Source organism: Limanda limanda, chromosome 6, assembly GCF_963576545.1.
Source record: "Limanda limanda chromosome 6, fLimLim1.1, whole genome shotgun sequence".
Classification (NCBI taxonomy): domain Eukaryota; kingdom Metazoa; phylum Chordata; class Actinopteri; order Pleuronectiformes; family Pleuronectidae; genus Limanda; species Limanda limanda.
The window spans coordinates 80,445-100,230 of record NC_083641.1 but is presented as its reverse complement, the minus strand read 5'-3'; the positions used below and the strand labels follow the sequence as shown (position 1 = coordinate 100,230).

Sequence of the window (19,786 nt, the reverse complement as noted above, 5' to 3'; positions counted from 1 at the left end):
TACCTTAATGAGCTGCAAGACCAATCACAAAACAGCCATAACCTGTGGCAGAGTTCTATCAGAAGCTCCAAAGAAACAGCATACGTTTAAGCTGCTTCAGAGAACAAGCTTTTGAGCTGGGATGCTACTGCTGTTGCCCTAGGGACAAGGCACCGGAAGTTAGGCAGAAGTGTGGAAGGGGAATAGGCGTCCATAAAGGCTAATATTAACCCGAACTCAACTGCTCTTCTGTTAGTCCATTGTGTCTTTTCAATCTGAATACAAAATTGGATTACGAACAACAGCAACTGGTACATCAGCGAGAGCTGTAAAGTTGAGATAATTGGCTCCATGACAACAAACTGGACTTTTCATATAGTTGGACAGGTTAACACCACAGTGCACTGACAGAAAAGGCAGAGTATGTACTACAAACTTTCAACTCCTAAGTCAGGGGTCAGCAACCTTTACTAAGAAAAGAGACATTTTAACCCCCTTTTCCACCCAATGGAATTTGTCTGGAACCGCAAAACATATTTGATAACACATCTTAGAAAGTTTTATATATAGTTATAGTCAGCATTGTTCCAGTTCACGCTTAAAATGAAGTAGTTCAAAGCTCAGTTTGTGCAGATGAAAATGAACTAGTTCATAGTTCAATTAAAAACATGTTCAACTAAGTTCACGGTTCCAAAAATGAACTAGTTCACGTTCAATTGTTCCACTTTAACGCTGAGTCCTGACTGTGAGCTTCACGTCTCGTGTTGTTTTTTAAATGCAGTCTCATAAACTCTGGAATCAAACAAACACTAAGTTACTTCATGTCCTGATCAGGTCCTGATAATTAGTGATGAGTGTTTATTAGATCAAGTGAGAGCAGAGTGGAGGAGGACACAGAAACTCCAGCTCGATACACACCAACTGCAGCTTACGGACCGGCTGCTTCACGTGAACGAGCTCTGATCTAACTACATGTGCCGCTGTGACCGAGTGACTGGGGAGTGAGGGGCGGAGCCCTAGGGCCTGTGTGTGCGCGCTGTCTGGGAGCACACACACATTTTCTCTGGCTTCTGGTATTTTACATGATGGTCTGATAGTATGATGATTTAAAAAATGAACGTAAACGTTCATCAAATGAAAAGTGATGAGCGTTGTACAGGGGGCCACTGCAGAGCGGCTGAAGAGCCGCATGCCGCTCCGGAGCCTCGGGCTGCCGACCCTTGTCCGAAGGGAATGGCTGGCCAGTGCTAATGCCAAGCAGCACTGTGGTAACTTTACAGAGCTAGAGACTGCACATCCTGACAGGATTTTAATCACTGCTGGGGAATTCATACAATCTTTAGCCACCAAAGTTACATCATCATGTGAATTTTTAATAGAGGGGACAACTGTGTGTGTGTGAATGGGTGAATGTAAAACTGTACTGTAAAGCGCTTTTGAGTGGTCATCAAGACTAGAAAAGCGGTATATAACTAGGGCTACGTTGTAGCGCTTGCGGGCCCAAGCACCCGCACATTGAAGCCTGTTGCGGTCGGGGGAGAGAGTGGTCGATGACCAAGCGCACATCTCCGCGTTGGATGCGTTTTCCTCTCTGTAGCAACGATAAACGCTTCACTTCCTGTAGCCACCAGGGGGCGCTGTGATTTCAAGTCATAATTTCTGTTTAGATGTCATCAGGCCGGGACTCTAGTCTTACATGTCTAGTTTGGACTCGATTGGACAATGTATTTCCGAGATACAGAACCTTGGGTTTTGATGGCGTTTAATCAAACTTTGACGCCACGGTCACATGGCCTTAAAACCATATGAATATCTTCAGGGGGGGGGGGGGGGGGGGCTGTTGATGCACACATGTAGTTTGAGTGAGATAGAACCATGAACACTGAAGTTACAGCAATTTCGTGTTTCACGGCGAGTTGATGAACTTTGATGCCACGCCATTAATACTGTGTTTGACGAAAAGTCACAGTAATCTTATATCTTCATTATCAATGTCTTGAGACCCATTTGATACAGTTTAACATGGTTGAGGTCAGTGGATGAGGAGAAATAACTCCAAGTGTAAGACATGCAAAAAACAAGACATTTCCTGTTGCCACCATGGGGCGCTTTGATTTTAAGTCATGATTTCTGTGTAGATGTCATCAGGCCGGGATTCTTGCCTTATGTGTGTAGTTTGGACCCGATTGGACCGTGTTTGTCCGAGATACAGAACCTCGTGCCCAAAGTTTCCTCAGGGCTCAAATCAGCCTATGACAAAAACAAAATGTTTATATTTATGTCTGTATATGACAAGGTAAATACAGTTAGTATAAATTACCCACAACATTTCCAGTGTATTCCCGTTAATTCCTGTATATTCCCGTATATTCCCATGGAAAGTTTCCAACTTTGAATATTCCCGGAATTTTGCAACCCTAGATCAATACAGGTGTGTATGCCCTCAGATCAGATAGCCCCGTGTGTCCACATTCTTTTAGCAGGGGGAACGCCAATCTGTCCTGGAAGGCGGATGAAGGACCGCCTCCTTAGCTGATGTTCTACACTACAGTTTCCCTTCAAATCGAACATATTTTTTCTCTTCTACTTCTGTTTGTAACCACATCCACAATATCAACACTGATCACCACATAATGATCGATACTTTCCTTAATAATTCAAATATTTATTGAATCTTTATTATGCAGGTGCATGAGATTCCTTCAGCTCCTCTCTCTCTCTACCTCTCTCTCTCTCTTGCTTTCTTACTTGTGTGGACACACATGTTCACACACACACCCAAAGTGACCTTGGACACACTTGAGTAATCAGATCTGGTAAAAACAATATAATTTGGACTTCGTGAACAGAAATGATGTGCATGTTTATTTGAACATTAGGCGTGCAAGTAAGATATGTCCTGAGATCTGATCACGAGAAGCATGTAGGGCCACATGTTAATACTGTGTATGAATGCATGCACCCAGAGCTGTCCACTTGTGATTGGATCACAAAAACCCCATCTTAATACCAGGTGTATATGGGGCCAAGTAGTGGTCAGAGCTGGGCAGAGTTTACCTTTAGTGTTACATGTCCGGGGTTACACAATTTGGAATTAGCAAAGTCAGCAAGATCTACGCTCGACTTCTTTCTGCTCTGTCCCTGTCCGCTTTTACCAGTGAGCAGCCAGTTAGTTCCACTGAACAGTCGGGTATTTTCTCACTCAGCCGTTTCTTTGTAAGGCATAACACACTGCACTCCATGTATTTACGCTGTGTCGGGCAGAGAGTTTGTCCATTTTGTTGTTAAGCGAGCGTACATTTCACATGACGACCGAAGGCATGCAGGGGTTTTATCTCCATCTCTTCTCCATCATTTTTTTTTTTCTTTGTGCTGTAGGAGCTCCTCACGTGTGTATACCACGGCACAGTCTTGTTGTTGTCTTGGTGGTGGTTGCAGTGTATGTTGACTTGCACGTAGTTGTTTGAATGGTTCAAAGTTAAAAACTTCAAAATGAAGGTGCCTGTTGGCTCGAATTCTATGGTGGGAGGGCAATAGTTTGTTTAAAAAGCTCTTAAGGGTGAAGTTGGAGACAGAGCTGGTGTGTCGGCAGCCACTTGCTGTGGCGATCACACACTCACGGTAAACGGTAACAGTTTGTCTATGTTTCGATTACATTGATCCCAGGCTTCCCAGGTTGTGTGGAACATGCCACCATAATACGGGAGCTGGTCCAGACTGCTCAGAGGGAGAAGAAAGGACCTGCACATGTGCTTCACACTGCAGAAGTCCACCACCAACTTGCAGCAGCTGGAAGAGTGAATTACACTAGGCTCCTCCACCTCAATGATTTTATTTATATTATTCTAAGGAGCTACATGGATGATATCATGCTCTGTCTCGAAACTGCATTGTGCAGGTTTAGGGTCTTGAAGAGGCTAGATGAACTGATCGCTTGTGCGACAATGAAATAAAGGAAATGTAATTCATTCCTTGTAAAAAGGGAGTGAAATTTTGGGGCCACCGTCGCCTCGGGAGAGAAGGCATTCCTCGCCAATCTGAAATCAGCATACATCTAGCCTCTCAGAAAAGAGTTCCTGAAGTACCTCTCAACAGCAAACCTTTTCAGATGGAAAGCACTTGTCATCTACCTCTAAAGTCCATCAGGGAATCTGTGGATTAGAGATTGAGGGACACTTCCTCCAGGGGAATGAGCTGGAGGAACTGATAGACAGGATCTAGATAGGGTGGGCTAGGATTAGATGGGTTGACCCACCCATTTTGTGGTCTAGAGGCTCTCTGCCCTCTTCCTGCAACCTGTGGTTGGACACAGTGCAGGCCTGTGACCTGATCAAAGACTCCCATTAACACTCACTGTTAGAGAGCAAAACCACACACACACAGGGCCACGGTAATAAATATATTACGTTAAATTGCGGTTGCAGTGGAAAACGTTTATCGTGATCCATTTGTCCCGGGTCAAATTGATCTCTATAAGCAGTTGATTACTGTAACCGAATTGCATAGCTTCTGTACAATAGCTCAGAAACTGGTAATGCCACGCACACACACTGACTGCGCTGCTTACTTTTCTCTCTCCTTCTCACTATCTGTCACACTGACACGCAGATATCCAGACACATGTGTAAACTCAGACAAAACAGAATTTGTAAACTTAGACAATCTATGGAGAGCCGGAGAAAATGGGGGGGAGCGCATGGCTCAATTCAGTTTGCATGATAGAGACACAGAGGAGTAGTAAAATATTGAAAGAGTGGTTTTAAAAAAAAAAACTGTTCCTGTACCCGGCCTACAGCCAAAGATTCAAAGGAACAAACCCAGTGATCAAAATTCTGTTCTTCAGAATCTGAGAGCATCCTGCAGGACTGTTTATCAAAGACAGGATGGGATGTCTTTAAAGCTGCAGCAACACTGGAGGATTATTCTATCAACATACAGGAGTATTCTGAATGTGTGACTTGGTAAATTAGCACCTGTGTTGCTAACTTGTATGGTGGGCACAATGTTGACAAGTTTCAAACCAGAAGTCCTGGATAATCAGAAGTGGGACGTCACATGCTGCATGCCTGATCTCTTGAATTTTGATCAGGGAAAGAGATATACGTAATACAAAACAGCTCTGTACAGACTGAGGAAAACCATCAAAGAGGATAAAAAACAGTACAGGGAGAAACTGGACAGCTTCTACCCTACTGCTGATGCCGGATTGATGGGACTCCTGCAAAACATCACAGAGTATAAGGGCACCACCACAGATATCACCAACTCCACCTTAACCCTGCCTGAACAGCTCACCCTGGGGGTATGTGGGATTTCTGTTGGTGTTCTGGGCACTTCTAAGGACCCTCTGCTGATACATGTCCTGCAGAGATGGGAGGGTCGTTCCAGTGATGTACAGGGCTGATTTGACCACTCTCTGCAGGTGTTTGTGGTCTGTTTGTTTGCTGTAGCCATATCATGCTGTAATGCTGCTGGTCAGAATGGACTCAATGGTGCACTGGTAAAAGTAGCAGAGGAGCTGTGCCTACCTAGGGCGGCTTTGGCTGAGGGGTAGAGTGGTTGTCATCCAACCCTGAAGGGCGGCGGTTCGATCCCTAGTCTGACCCATCTGCATGCCGAAGTGACCTTGGGCAAGATGCTGAACCCTGAATGGCCCCCCCATAGATCACGATGTGGTATGTGAGAGCCACTGCAATGGACTGCAAGCGCCTGCAGAAAGTGATAAAGACGGCTGAGGATTGTCAGGACATCACTACAGGACCCACCCACCCCAAAAATGGACTGTTCACACCTCAGCCCTCTTGTAGAAGGTATAGCAGTGTGAAATACAGGATGTCCAGACTGAGGAACAGCTACTATCCAACAGGCATCACACTGTTAAATACTCACTAGCCCTTACGCCACCCTGGACAACCTCAACCCACAGATCTTTCACTCTGCCTTTCACCCTCCCACCCTCTCACCACCCTATAAGCACACACACACACACACACACACACACACACACACAGACAAATCCCATCCCACAACCCAACTGCAGACAATGTGTGTTTTTGCACAGACTGGATAAGCACATGTTTTTTAATAATTTAAAAGCACGGTATTCACACTGTAAGGCAAAAATGTATATATGACAATTAATGCTTTGAACTTGAACTAAAAACAGTAAAAAAAAAAAAAAAAATGTAATCCAAACATGTATGAAAAGACTGTGGCCTGGCTCTGCGCCCTCTCGACAGCTCCACTTTTCCTGGATCCACCTTGACCACATGTGGGCAAGTTGCAGTGGGAGGAGGGGTTGAGGCAGTGGAGCGGATAAGGCTCTGGAAGTCAGCACAAGAGTATTGATTGATAATTCATCATGCCTACCCAATAACCTAGCGCTGATAGGCAAGGAGCTACACAATTTGAATTTCTTCAAATTTATTGCAAACGTTCACTTGGACTCAAAGAGGAACTAATTTGATTTTGGTGGTCAAAAATCAAGGTCTCTGTTACCTCACAAAACCCTTTTTGCCTCATAAACTTGTTATTTTAAGAATACCTCGTGAGAATCCTTTTAAATTTGGCTAAAAAATTCACTTACATTCACCAATTCAATAATTTAATTTCGGTAGTCAATGGTCAAGGTCACAATTATCTCAAAAAACATGTTTTGGCCTGGTGAACATGATATCTCAGCTCTTCTTCACATATTGACCAGTTGTCGCTTGGATTCAAAGATGATCTAATAAGATTTCAGTGCTGAAAGGCAAAGGGCATGGTAAACTCATGAGTTTGGGGAAAGTAATACTTGTTGACTGAAACTGCACTGAATGGCGGGGGCACAGTGGTGTTTAAAGTACTTAAAAGCCATACTTGAGTAAAAATACAGATATCTTACCTGAAAGTGACTCCCGTAAAAATAAAAGTCACCCAGATGCTGAGGTTCAAATAGTATTGGACAGAATAATAAAGACTGAACTGAACCGAACTCCTGCGTGAGCACCTGGATAATTCTAAAGGGAATAAATGGATGGGGAATGTGCTTGCGTTGATTAAGTCCCTGCTCTTTGTACACACATCGCAACTACTAAACTTGACTATCTAGAGCAGAGGTCTCCAACCTTTTCAAGCCCAAGATCAATTTTAATTTCAAATGTAAGCTGAGATCTACCACCCTGATATCTTTCAAAAAAACACTTAAGAGAGTCAAATTTATTATTTTTTCCATTTTGTGTTAAAGGCTGAATGTACAAGCATAAATATACACGAAGAGAGGCAGTTGTGCAACTTTTTCTGTTCAATGCACAATATTCAAATTAATATCAATTCATATTTACAATGCACAATATGTAGCTTCTCAGTTTCACATCATGTTCAGCAGAGGAGCTGCTACTGCAGCACAATGTTTTTACATATAGGCTTTGATTTGAATATGAACCACAAATATGATTATTGCCTTGTATGAAAGATGTCCCTTGTACTCAAATAAATACCATTACCACACAGTATGAAGCATTGTATCTTCCGCTCCTGCAAATATTCCACAATAAAAAAAACTTTTTAGACAAGGGAATGGATTCCATTAACAGAAACGCTGGAGGGCTTTTATTTTTAAAAGGCATACAGAAAGTTTTGCAACCATTTGTTTGTGATATAAATTCATCAGATAAACATTAAAACTCAGGTAAGATCATTTTCTCTGTTTATACTGCTGTGAACCACAATGTGTATCTGTCTGTCACAAATGTATTTACAAGCCTTTCCGAACCCGTTTCAAAGTAAAAGCACTCCAGCGTTTCACCTCCTGAATCCACTCATTTGTTCAAACGGGGCTTTGTTTGTTATCGAAAGACCGAAAAATGCACATCTTCATACCGTAGAGTCCTGACATTTTATTTAGTACATAAATCAACTTGTTCTTGAAGGAAATTCAGGAGATAAACCTGCAACTCCACCACCAGTAGCGAACACACAGCGCTTGTGAAAAACAGACAACCGCTGATCTGCGGCGCGACTACAGCCACAGAGTCCAGGGAATATTTATACTTTGTTACTTCCCACCACTCCGGGGGCATAAAACACCATGCTGTAATTTGACTTTATTGTTAGAGGTCTGTTCAGCAAATACAATCTTCACACCAACAAGTTGCACTTGTTTTGTTGCACTGTAGCAACATAATGAACACTGCGTTTTTACTTTGTAGATAAATTGCTCAAGAGGAACTGATACAATTAATGTTTCTGCCATGACTTGTACCTGTAGCGCCTGTTAATTTTGCTGTAGGTCTAAAAAAATTTACAAAATGATCTGCTAGACAAGATATTATTGCTGGCATGCTTGCTATGGCCTGGGGGCTGCCAATTGCACTACTAGACAATCTGCTTTGTTGAAGTTATCTTTACAAATTCTGTACCGGTTTTTTGTCATTTCCTAGGCTTGTACTTGTCTCCCAGGTTGTTATTCTGACCAATTTCACATTTCGTCAGTCTAAGGAATACTTTGTGTGTTAATTTGCAAACGTTTTTTTTTTGTTTTCATTTAAGTGAATTTTCTTTTTTGAACTTTTTTTGAAATGCTCTCAGTCAACTTGATCTCTTCCTCTCAACAAGTTGACAACATCACCTTCAAATATTCTATCCCTGAAAACACGTGCAGACACATATCAGTCAAGTTCCACCTACTTGTAAGCAATAGATAAAACCTGTGTACTTTTACATGTCCTGCAGAGACTTTGTTAGATATATTTTGTAGGATCCTGATGATGCAATATTTAGTTTTTCGTCAAACATACTGTTTGATAGCGGCAGGTTTGATGCTGCTGCTAAATTAAAAGAAACTTTTGTAACTTGGCCACACATCATCTGATAGAGTCCAGGTCAAATATCAGTCTTTGCCATAGCACCACCCGCTGGGAACAGAAAATATCTCCAGTATTTCTGACTTTACATTTTTCCCTTGCTCTGACATGTCATTTATTGCTGCTTGTTTCCCCTGGGTTTATACCTTTTTTAATCTTTTCACATACCTACTGATCATGTCTACTTTATGTACCTCAATGTGATTTCATAAATTCCCTTTGGCTTCTATGAAGTACAATGAATCAATAATTTATGTACCTGTCCGTCCATAAAGTCAAAATCTAAGAAATACTTGTGCTGTTAAAAAAGCGAAACCACCCATTTCACCAATGCCACATTTGAAATGGGCATTCAGAGTTCATGCATATACAGAACTGTTTACAGATGAAAATGTATACAGACTTATGAAAGGTTGTTTTATATATGTTTCATCCTCAGACACAATCTGCTGGATTCAAAAATCAACACTGTGCTGTCCATGTGCCAAGACACCAATCTCCTAAACCCTGTCCATGGCATTGTCCAGAGTGTGGTTTACCATGAGGAATCTCCACCACAGTACCAGCCATCCTATTTACAAAGTAATACATGCTGACATTTTTACTTTCTGACCACAACCTGCTGCTTAAAATAGGGACCTACATCAAGCTTTGACATTTAATTGGAATAGATAACAGCTCTATGCAACTGTATTCTCTCCCCTCCCTCTCATTTGACAGGCTTTGGCTTCAATGGACTTTGGAGGTTTGCAGGACCCTTCTCTAAGGTATGAATAAATATGTCCTCTTGTTGGTCTTACTTTTTTTTTTCCTCAGGTACAATAACCATCTACAACGAAGAAATTCAATATCACCACACCAATTTGCAGGTTGTTGCCATGTAATACACATAGCAGTATCAGAGAGGATGCATATCATTTGCAGTCCAGTTTTCAGTTCTTACCATGTCCAACAGCTATTAAACAATATAAAAAAGAGTAAAGCAACATTGTCTCCATCTTATTCTGTCACCACAATGGAGTTAATAGGTTAATGAATGGACCTTGTACTTTAATAGTATTGCATTCATTATCATAGGCAGGTAGTTTTACAGAGTAAAAGCAAGTGTACCTGATATGCTAAATGTCTGTGCAACATTTCCTGAAAGGTTCATGGAACCTTCGATTGTACTATGTACTCAATATAGTGTTACAGATTGACAATTCTTCTTTCACAAACTGACTTTGAAAAGTACTGACAACAGCATGCAGATAGATATATAAAACTATCCCCCTGCACCTCCCTAGCTGGCTTGTTTTTGCCCACTGTCTTGCTAATCCTTATCTATTTAACATAAATCATGAATAAGGCAGTTTAAATTGCACATACATAAATACAATATCACACAACATTAGCATAGCTCCATTGCACTAGCATACAGCTTAAGTCTTTCAAGAGAACAACGTTCCCCTCTGGAACATTTGGTTTCTCTTGCTACTTGGGATAAAGTTTCAGTGTCTTAAGGTACTCACGTCTCCACCCACTCCAAAAGGTGTCCAACAGGCTTTTGATCTTGCATTCCTCTTTAAAAATGTCTGCTTCTTCAAAGTTAGCAGGAGGAAGGTGATGAGAAGTGCCAGTCTTAAAGAACAGAAGCCCCTCTAAGAGTGAGGATGAGAGGCAACTCTGTATCTTAGGATACTTGAGATGAGAGGTCTTATGTTCATGACTGCTGTCACCTCAGCCATCAGTGTTGTCTGTAATCTGTAGGATGACAAATGTGCCAACCATGACACTGACGTCTTTGACAGACTGAGAGAAAGAGTGAGCTATTTGGATGAGGTATTCTTCTGCTACTAAGTAGGGTGGTGAACTTGGAGAAGTTCTAAAGGCAGCGATAGTGCATCAAGTCACCGTCTGGAAAGTGTCAGAGCCATCTTATCTACTTTCAGTTAAGCGATTTCCATGCCAAGTATATCTGCACACAGTTCTAGCCTTGGAATGGTTATGCCAGGCTCAGCAGCCATCTTAACTTTTCTGAAGGCAAAATGAACAGTTCAGTTTGTCCTCCCTGGCCCAAAATGAATGTGTGTCCTGCACCTTACCCCATCTCGCAGGGATTGAAAAAGGTGCTAGTAACCCAGGGAGAGAGAGAGAGAGAGAGAGAGAGAGAGAGAGAGAGAGAGAGAGAGAGAGAGAGAGAGAATATCTAAATTTGTGTTGCCAAAGTAAATAGTTATTTGAAACTTAATGTTTTGGTCTGTTGCTTCATTGTAGAGCTGTGTGCAGAGACCTTTTCCTGCTGTAATTGTCACTGTCTTTCTCTCTCACTCACAATTACATATACCTATTTGCCTCACTGGATATTTCATGCCCGTCAGTGGGAGATATGATCAACCCACTAGGAGAAGCATATAAAACTGAGATCATTTCATGTTGCCAGTAGGTTTTGCTAGGATTACAACTACATATTGGTATGTAGATTTCTTCATACCAGGACTCTTATCAAACATGGGAAATTTAGGGGAAATTGGACATAGTATATGTCAGATGCAACAACTGAACTGCATTATTGTGGTGGCATGGCAACAGCATTCATGAAAAGGCTTTAGATTGAACTGACCAAATTGTATATTTATCTAATTCTGTGAGAGGTTTGCCCATCAGCCATTTTGCTGACACCTATGGTCAAAAACCATATAAAATATTAAGTTGAGCCACTCTTGAAGAATTATCAACTTTTAGTAAGGTTCGTAGTCGTTATTAATTGTATATAATAGTGTGGCTTGGGCTGCATTTTTCTGTTGGAATCCAAGCTTGACCAAGACCCTAAGGCATTCTGTTTTTTGCGTCCGAAACCGACTCAAACCCGCTACAATTAATGTGAGCTGCAGTGAATTTGTGTTACCCTGTCCTTCCAATGCCTGGATGTAGACAGACATGTGCAATGTAAAAGTCAGAGGGGAATCTCACCACTGCATGTACCTCCCCCACCTTCAACCCCTCCTGTACTCTGATTGACAGTATTTGTAACTGATTTATCTAGATACATGCTTGAAACCTACTTGCAGCATTTAAAGAGTTCACACATAGCCATTGGAAACTGCTGATCGAACGCTTATTTAGCTCCAAGCTAATGTAAACATGAATGTAAACATTGAGTTAAAAACATTTTTAGTACATGCTGCCTATTCCGCCGGTGAAAGAGTAATAGTAACAGTAATATGCAGCGCTAATAAGAGACTAACGAGGGTGCTCAGCTTCCCCAAGATGAACATGGAAATAGTATGCTGAAGCATTTTGTGTGTCATTTGCTGATTTGTTATTAGGATACAAATGTCAACAGGCCGTAGTGATGCATGTGTCAGGGTTTGTCGATAGCCACACCAACCATTGGCACCAATCAAAAAAATGTCACCTGAACACACGCAAATTTCAAGCACTTTCACACACACGACTACACAAAACTATGAAGGAACACATATGGAATTATGTGGTAAACAAAAAAGTGTCAAACAAACCAGAATATGTTTTATATTTATATATATTATTGAGAATGCATTTGAGAGCATTTGCAGCCAAAATACCATCATTTGACCATTGCTTCATAAATATACTGCTGAAGAGGTTAGGATTCAATAAATGTTGCTCCCACGAAGGAGAGTGGAAACCGTGGCACCCATACATTTTTGTGTCTGTCCAATATTGTGAAATACAAACAAAATCTGATCAAAATTATCTGGTAGGCCAGTTTTAGCCAACCACTGCCCTCTACTTTGGGCTGTTTAAAAAGAGTCACATTCCCAACAAAGTTATATCTACAATAATGTAAACATATACACATTAAGCTTGAGACTAAGCACTTCAATGTACATTATTTGATATCAGATTAAATTTGCTGAAAAGCACAACTGATGTGGGACTCTGCCAGTACTTATAATATGAATGGAAATCATCAGATTAGACTAGTCCCCCCTTGATTTAAATCACTAGTTGAAGACAGCCAACTGAGATTATTCAAGTTGGGTATTCGTTTCTTTCTAGGGGCATTTTGGTTGCTAGAACTAGCTGCATAACGCTGCTTAAAAACATTACTTGAGTTATTCAGTCTGTTTGTTGAAGATGTTCACAATGCAAATCCAGACAAAGAGTGAATCTGGGTTGGTCAGAGTTCTCCATTCTGCTTAGAATTGGTGAAGTTACAGCTCAGCATCTTTATACATTGTTACCATTTTTGGATACATTAGCTTGGAGGAATAAATTGGGGGAATAAACTGTCACTCTGATAATTCATATTAATATATGATTTGACTGACAAAATTCTTGGTTTTGTACAGACCTAGATTCGACTTACTGAACACATATTAGATCATAAGTAGTGTTAACACTGTTGTTTGAAACTCACATCACTCAAGCTATTTTCATATTCTCTGCTAACCTTGCAGCAAACCCAGATACCAGACTATGCCGAGCTGATTGTTAAGTTTTTGGAGGCACTGATTGATAGCTACCTGCCGGCAGCTGACGAGGAGCGAGGAGAGGAGCAGTTGAGGACGCCCACCTCCCCCTACCCGCCCACCAGTCAGAGCCAGCTCAGCATCACTGCCAACCTCAACCTGTCCAACTCTATGACTTCACTGGCCACTTCGCAGCACTCACCAGGTCTCACTAGGTCTCACATGTAGACAGACCCTCACTCCCTGAATGGAAAATGTTCCTGGAGCAATTACACTTTTTTTTAAATAACCTTCTTGACCTCTAAAGATGTTTAAAGATGTTTATCAGATGTTCACTCAATGTGTGACATCCACACTTTTATACTATGATATCCAGTTTCCCTGAACTCCAGAAGTGATGGATTTCTAAATGTCTAAATGGTCATGTTGCCTCAATGAATGCAGGGAGAAAGCAAGATACTTATGTTACAGCAAGATATATTGGAACCAGGAGAAAAATTAATGAAGTACTGTTTTTCAAGTGTGATTAGCACTTGAAAAGAGATGTCACTTTTTTTGTTTTTTTGACATTTGCTTACTGATGTCGGACTGCTACCGTATGAGAGAAAATAAAATCAGTGAAGAAATAATAAGGAAACGTCAGCACAGTCAGTCAAACATTTGAGTTTGTATGTAAAAGGAAGGAAATATAAAAACATGACTTCAGTGCTGCAAATAAAGTGACAGCACTTCACTGGATAAATAAGTTTTTTCTCCTTTGTGTCCAGTGTAAATAAAACCAAAATTAATATATATTGTGTTTGATCCTTTGCCATGTAGAGTTTTAGTTTCTTCTGCATCTCTGTTATGAGCTGCTTTCACTGTCATGTTTCTGACAGAAACAGATCATACTCTCTTTGTATCAGGATAGAACATTTAGGAATGACAAAACTGTTTAGTAATTCACTTCGAAGTAAACAGTTGAAGCATGATGTTTGACCCTTACGCTTGTGACCCACTGAGAAGGAGCTGGCAGTTCACTTTGAGCCACCAGTTAGAAACCTCTGATTTAGGGGAAACTCAAATCAAAAAAATGTAGATGCTGTCCTGAACTGGTCACAAACAGTGGATAATTGCCTCATATCAAGCTTTTAAAAAAGTGTATTTTTTGTGTGTTCCCTTTGGTCCTCCAGGCGTGGACAAGGAGAATGTCCAGCTGTCCCCCAGCTCTGCTTTGTCCACTGGGGGTCGCACTCGCCACGGTTCAGCCAGTCAGGTCCAGAAGCAGCGCAGTGCCGGCAGCTTCAAGAGACCCAGTATCAAGAAGATTGTCTGATCCGCCAGGGAATGCCGTCCCATCTATTCTCCCAGCTTCCTCCATCTCTTCTTTCTCTCTGCCCCTCCTTCAGCCTGCAAGGCCTCATACTACACTCGACATTAAAATGTCCTCCCTCTTCAACTTTGTTGCTTTGGCAGTAGAACAAGTGATATTGTGTTCTGCATTGAGGAGAGATTTGCTTGAAATATGTTATGTGAGCCAGCCTATGGTGGAGGACAAGGTTCAGTTCAATTGTTCCTCTTCATCTTTTTTTTTTATTACCTTTGTATCTGGAGATAAGTCTTTTGGAATAACTGGACATTAAGGTTGACATTGGGACATGTATTGACTGTACCACATCCCTCTCATGACTAAACAGTTCTTGTCGGTGATGTGATCCAAATGACGAGACATTCATCCCGGTCCTGCTTTGACATGTCAGTCCCCCTCTCCCACTTCTGTACATACTTTACATAGACAGATTATGTATAACCAGTCCCTAGTGCTAATTTCAATGTTGACTTTTTCTCCATAGTGTGCCTTGGTCAGGGTTTTTCATTGTGTACAATTTGTAAAGTAAAAGAGTAAAAAACCTTGCTAAGGATAAAGAACAGGTACTAATTATGGAGGTGAGCCTTCCATATCACCACATGTTCACACAAGCTGTGTCATGACCAGCCTCCAATGATCGTCAAATATACAATCATCCATATACCCTATTGCCTAAAAGTATTTATCCTGTATTGCTAGATATTGCTACACAAATCTTTAAAAACACTTTCAAAGTTTAAATATGAAGGTTGTAAAAGACTAGGGGTAACACAACAGTGTAAATACCGCCAACCTTTTTTGTGCACTTGCTTTTATTGACCTATGTAGTTATTTAATGTAGGTTACATTTAGTATGAACTGAATTTTCAGCAGCAAAGCATTTTGATTTGTTTACACAGTGAAAAAAAAGTGTAACAGGCAATAATCCTCAACTCATTTGTCAACCACCAATTTTATTTTTTACAGTGAACAGGAGCAACACAACACTGTTAATGTGATAATTACGTTATACTAATCACCTCCACTGACCATTTGAACAAAAAAGGGCCAATGCACAGTTAAATGCTGTATCCCTGTGGTCTTTTAAATGAAAAATTAACCTAAAAGAAGCTTCAACAGTTTTCAGTATAGCCCTTACAGAGTAAAAACAATTTTTTCTTCAGAAATATAGTATTGATCACCAATGTAAGGAAGTAGATTCATTGTGCGGTAAAAAAATATTTATACCACATTTCTCAAAAGACTTGATCAGTTAGCCTTAAATAATAATCTGATCAAAGACGTTGGCAGGACAAGGAATCTAACCAAACATTTAATTCATACCTGGACGTCTTAATGTTCCTGCAGCTACAAACATTTCACTTTGAAAATAACTCTTGTGATATCATGTATTCTCTAATTCCAGCGCAAGACAGTTGGGAAATGTGAAACACGAACACTCAACATCAGAAGGGAGTTCAGCGCCCTCCCTTCAAGAGATTCCACAGCTCCCACAAATAAGAATGCGTCCATTGATTCATCATTGAGTGAGAAATTGTGAATATCCTTTTAAGATCTGTAATTATAATCCCCCAGGTTATTGGTGGTGCAAATGGGATTTTCAAACCAGCTTTCTCTACCCCCAGAGCACATGCTCTGTGTTACAGTAGATGGAAACAGTAGTCTACTTTCAACGACTGTTCTGGGCACATTTACTACTCAGTTACACATAATCAGAGTGTATTCCGAAGAAGACTAGTATTTCAGATTTTTTTTTCTGAACATCTCTCTAAACTTGCAGGCAAGTCATTGGCTTAGTCATCACATTTTATTAAACATACAGAGATTCTACAACCGCATGTGCTTCTAATGTACACCATACACAAGGCAATCTGAGGCAGAACCCAACACACCGCCCTGAATAAAAACAAATTTTTGTCAATTTGTCCACCAGAGAGCATTTAATATTTGCACCGTAAAATGTTCAGCTGATTTGCAACGTTTAACATGAAATGATGGGGAAAAAACTGCTAGTGTTGGCAATTCATTTTACATTGGCATGACTTAATTGGTAACTCATCAACAACATGATGGTCATTGTGATGGATTATGTCAGCCAGCAGGTTGACTAAAATATATGGAAACTAATGGCTGCCTAGAGAGTAGAGACCTACTGACAGATTCAAAACACTGGTTTATTGTAAACTGGCAGACAGGTAGCAGCTGTGAACACATTTCCATAGATTGAGTTTTGTTTAGTTGACCATGTGCACAATGAGATTATGCTTATCTGTGCTGCACTGGCATCCTTCAAACCACACCTCAGATGTGGTTTATTTGTTAAAATGCCTCTATCCTGCCTAATCATGTATGCATGGTAAGAGTCAGGTACTACACAACTCGGATTTAATTTTTTTTTTCCAGTAACAACTTGCAACAACATGCTGCTCATTCAGTGTTTATGTGACTGTATGGACGCATATATGATCAGTTTATGATTTGAGTTTTTCTTGTGTAATAGTTGACTGAGGAGATGTTTAAGTTGTTTTTTTCAGTCCATTGAGGTTCGAAACATTCACGAGATGAATGCTATGGCAAGAGGTATTTTCATTAGACAGCCTCAGAAACAATATTTTGTAGTTCAGGCCCAAAGAACAGCATAAAGGGAAAAATGTGTGTAGTACTAAAGAGAATAAATAAGCTTGTCCACTTAAATCTTTGGAAGTGGATCGTAGCCTGAAGAATCCTGACATTTTTCGTGTTGGCCTTTATCTCAGATTTTTCAATGACATTGGTCGGGGAATCAGGACTCGACCTCAAATGTTTTTTAGGTAAAATATCTGAATATTTCAAAGAACTGGATGATTGCCACTCGGATTCATATACTTTAACTAAACTAAAATGTGTAATCTGTCTTTAATACATCTGATTGCAAAGGTCACACTCAAAAGGACAAACAGCATCCTGTCATGGAGAGATGAATCTGACAAAGGGGGATATTAGCAAACACAAGGTGTATATGGTGTAACTTAGTTGGGAAAAATAAAAGTTTAAAACCAATTAATGTCAGCACCTGGCCCTACATAAAAGTGTGAGTGATTTGCAGGTTGTCTGTTTTGGAAAGTAATAACTTATATATGCCACAAGTCCTATTTAATGTGCAGTTTTTCAAACTTTAACAGAAAACCCAACAATGACCAGCTAATGTGTTAATAAATGAGTCATCTTTCTCATGTTAATAGGCTTATCCCTTGAGTCACTTATGTAGTGTCAATACCTTTAAGTTGTCAAAGTCATATTTTCCAACACAGGATGCGTGAAGCAGTTATGGATCACTACAGAGGTCACTACTTTTTTGGATCTAATTTCAGGGTCAGTTTCCACAGAAGCAGAACAAAACTTAATCCATCTCTCTCAAACAATTTCACAGGCAAGGTTATTAAAGCTATTCTCCCTGATATTCTTCAAAGAAGTGTCCACAAAGCCTAAATAACACAATTGGCATGTGTAACCAAACGCTACATTGAATAATCTAAAGGCAAGCTTTATTTAAGCACTGTTTTATCAATTTCCATTGTTTCCAGGTTCTATTTATATTGGTATGTGAATGGAAATACTAAGGATTATATATCCTTAACCTCTTAAAAAAGTGGTTGACTTGCACTAATTTAAAAACAGTCATAGCTTTGTAAAGATGAAAACAAAACCTCAAAGGGTGGCATGTTTTATTTGATGTTATGCAAAATCTAATGTCTGTAGAGTATAAGTCTGAGCTTTGTTTTTAATGCAGTATGTGGGATAATTGTAAATACTTTGTGTACAATTTGAGATGGTATATTTACTACAGTGTACATACATGTGATATTGTATCATTTAGTTTTTTGTAAAGCAGTTAGTTTCTGTATAATAATCAAATTGAACTATTCCTGTGTTAGTAATAAAATGTTTTTCTCTCCACAATGGTTGAATCTATCTGAATGACACAGACAAGCTTTTGTTTTTCAACACAACAAGCTAAACAAAAAAGTATGATTTTACTTTGTTAAGGTTAAATATACTGGAAGGTGGGGTTTTTTCATTATTATTTTAAACTTAAGATTTCATCAGTGTTGTAAATACTTTTCCACATACAACATTCATAGACTGTAAATACAGACCTTTAGTAAATAAAACTATAGCCGTGGGACCTGCTATGCCTAGCAAGATGTTGGACTGGGTGAGCAGGCAGCAAGAAGTATTAAGAAGACTGTTATTTTTATATGCTTATAAAAAAAAAATCTCACACAAAGAGTTTATGAACCAACTTCACAAGAGGCCTCTCTCCTACCCGGAGACTGTGTTTCGCTGAGTTTGCCAGTATGTGACCTTAAGCTGACCATACCTAGAGCGCCCTGTGTATTAAATCAGGCCAGAGGGAAAAGATGGCCTTGAACGATCTATTCATCGCATCGACCTGTTGCTATGAATCAATGACCCCAACAAAAAACTGCTGTTACTGAAAGTGGCAGGACTAACAAAGCACATTTGCCAGTATGGGGACTAACCATTAGGGGTGGGGGCCCAATGTGTGGCAGGATGGCAGTGAGAGTCACGCAACGACACCCGGCAACGGCGGCTCAGCAGTGGATCTTGGTAGTGGGTACCAGACAAAGGCAAAGAGACAGACAAGAAAGGAGGCGCAGAGGGATGCGTGGAGGGGTGACGCATTCTAGCAAAGTACCTCTCATTGATTCTACCCTGACTAAAACACATGTTTGATTTGCATGTACATTATTACTATTATTAGTATTCAGGAACCCATTGCATTTAGTAGATCATAGGCTGAGGAATTGCTGCTTATTTAAGATATGTATGAGGGACATTAGACACCATTAGTAAGGACTGTGAAGATCCTATACTTAACATGGGTTCCCTACACATAAGCCCTATTCAACTCCTCACTTCTGCATCCGACCCAGCTTAAAGCTCACCAAAGAAGGACTGTAAACATGAACTTAGTGTTTCGGCAGACAGTGATTTTAAAGAGACTCTAGCCCTGGATTTTTTTAATTATAATATATTTGAATTTCTATCTCAATTATTTTATCTTTATCTTTGCTAGTCTGTGTGTTGTCTTGAACAGACTGCTTCCCTGAGAACAGTCTAATAATGCTGTGCCAGATTGAGCATGTGTGCAGGAAAAGTAAAACATTTAGTTCAGT

General features: G+C 40.3%; 1 protein-coding gene across 2 annotated transcripts in view; it reads left to right on the top strand.

Annotated features, from left to right (window-relative positions):
• Positions 1 to 18,530, top strand: part of nf1a (neurofibromin 1a) — a 162,820-nt gene extending 144,290 nt beyond the window's left edge. For both annotated transcript variants that reach the window (XM_061073898.1, XM_061073897.1), the window contains exons 54-57: positions 9,262 to 9,404; positions 9,543 to 9,589; positions 13,247 to 13,463; positions 14,431 to 18,530. In XM_061073898.1, coding sequence (XP_060929881.1) covers positions 9,262 to 9,404; positions 9,543 to 9,589; positions 13,247 to 13,463; positions 14,431 to 14,573 — 550 coding nt within the window. In that variant the 3' untranslated portion in view covers positions 14,574 to 18,530. The remainder of the gene's footprint in view (positions 1 to 9,261; positions 9,405 to 9,542; positions 9,590 to 13,246; positions 13,464 to 14,430) is intronic.
• The last annotated feature ends 1,256 nt before the right edge of the window (positions 18,531 to 19,786 follow it).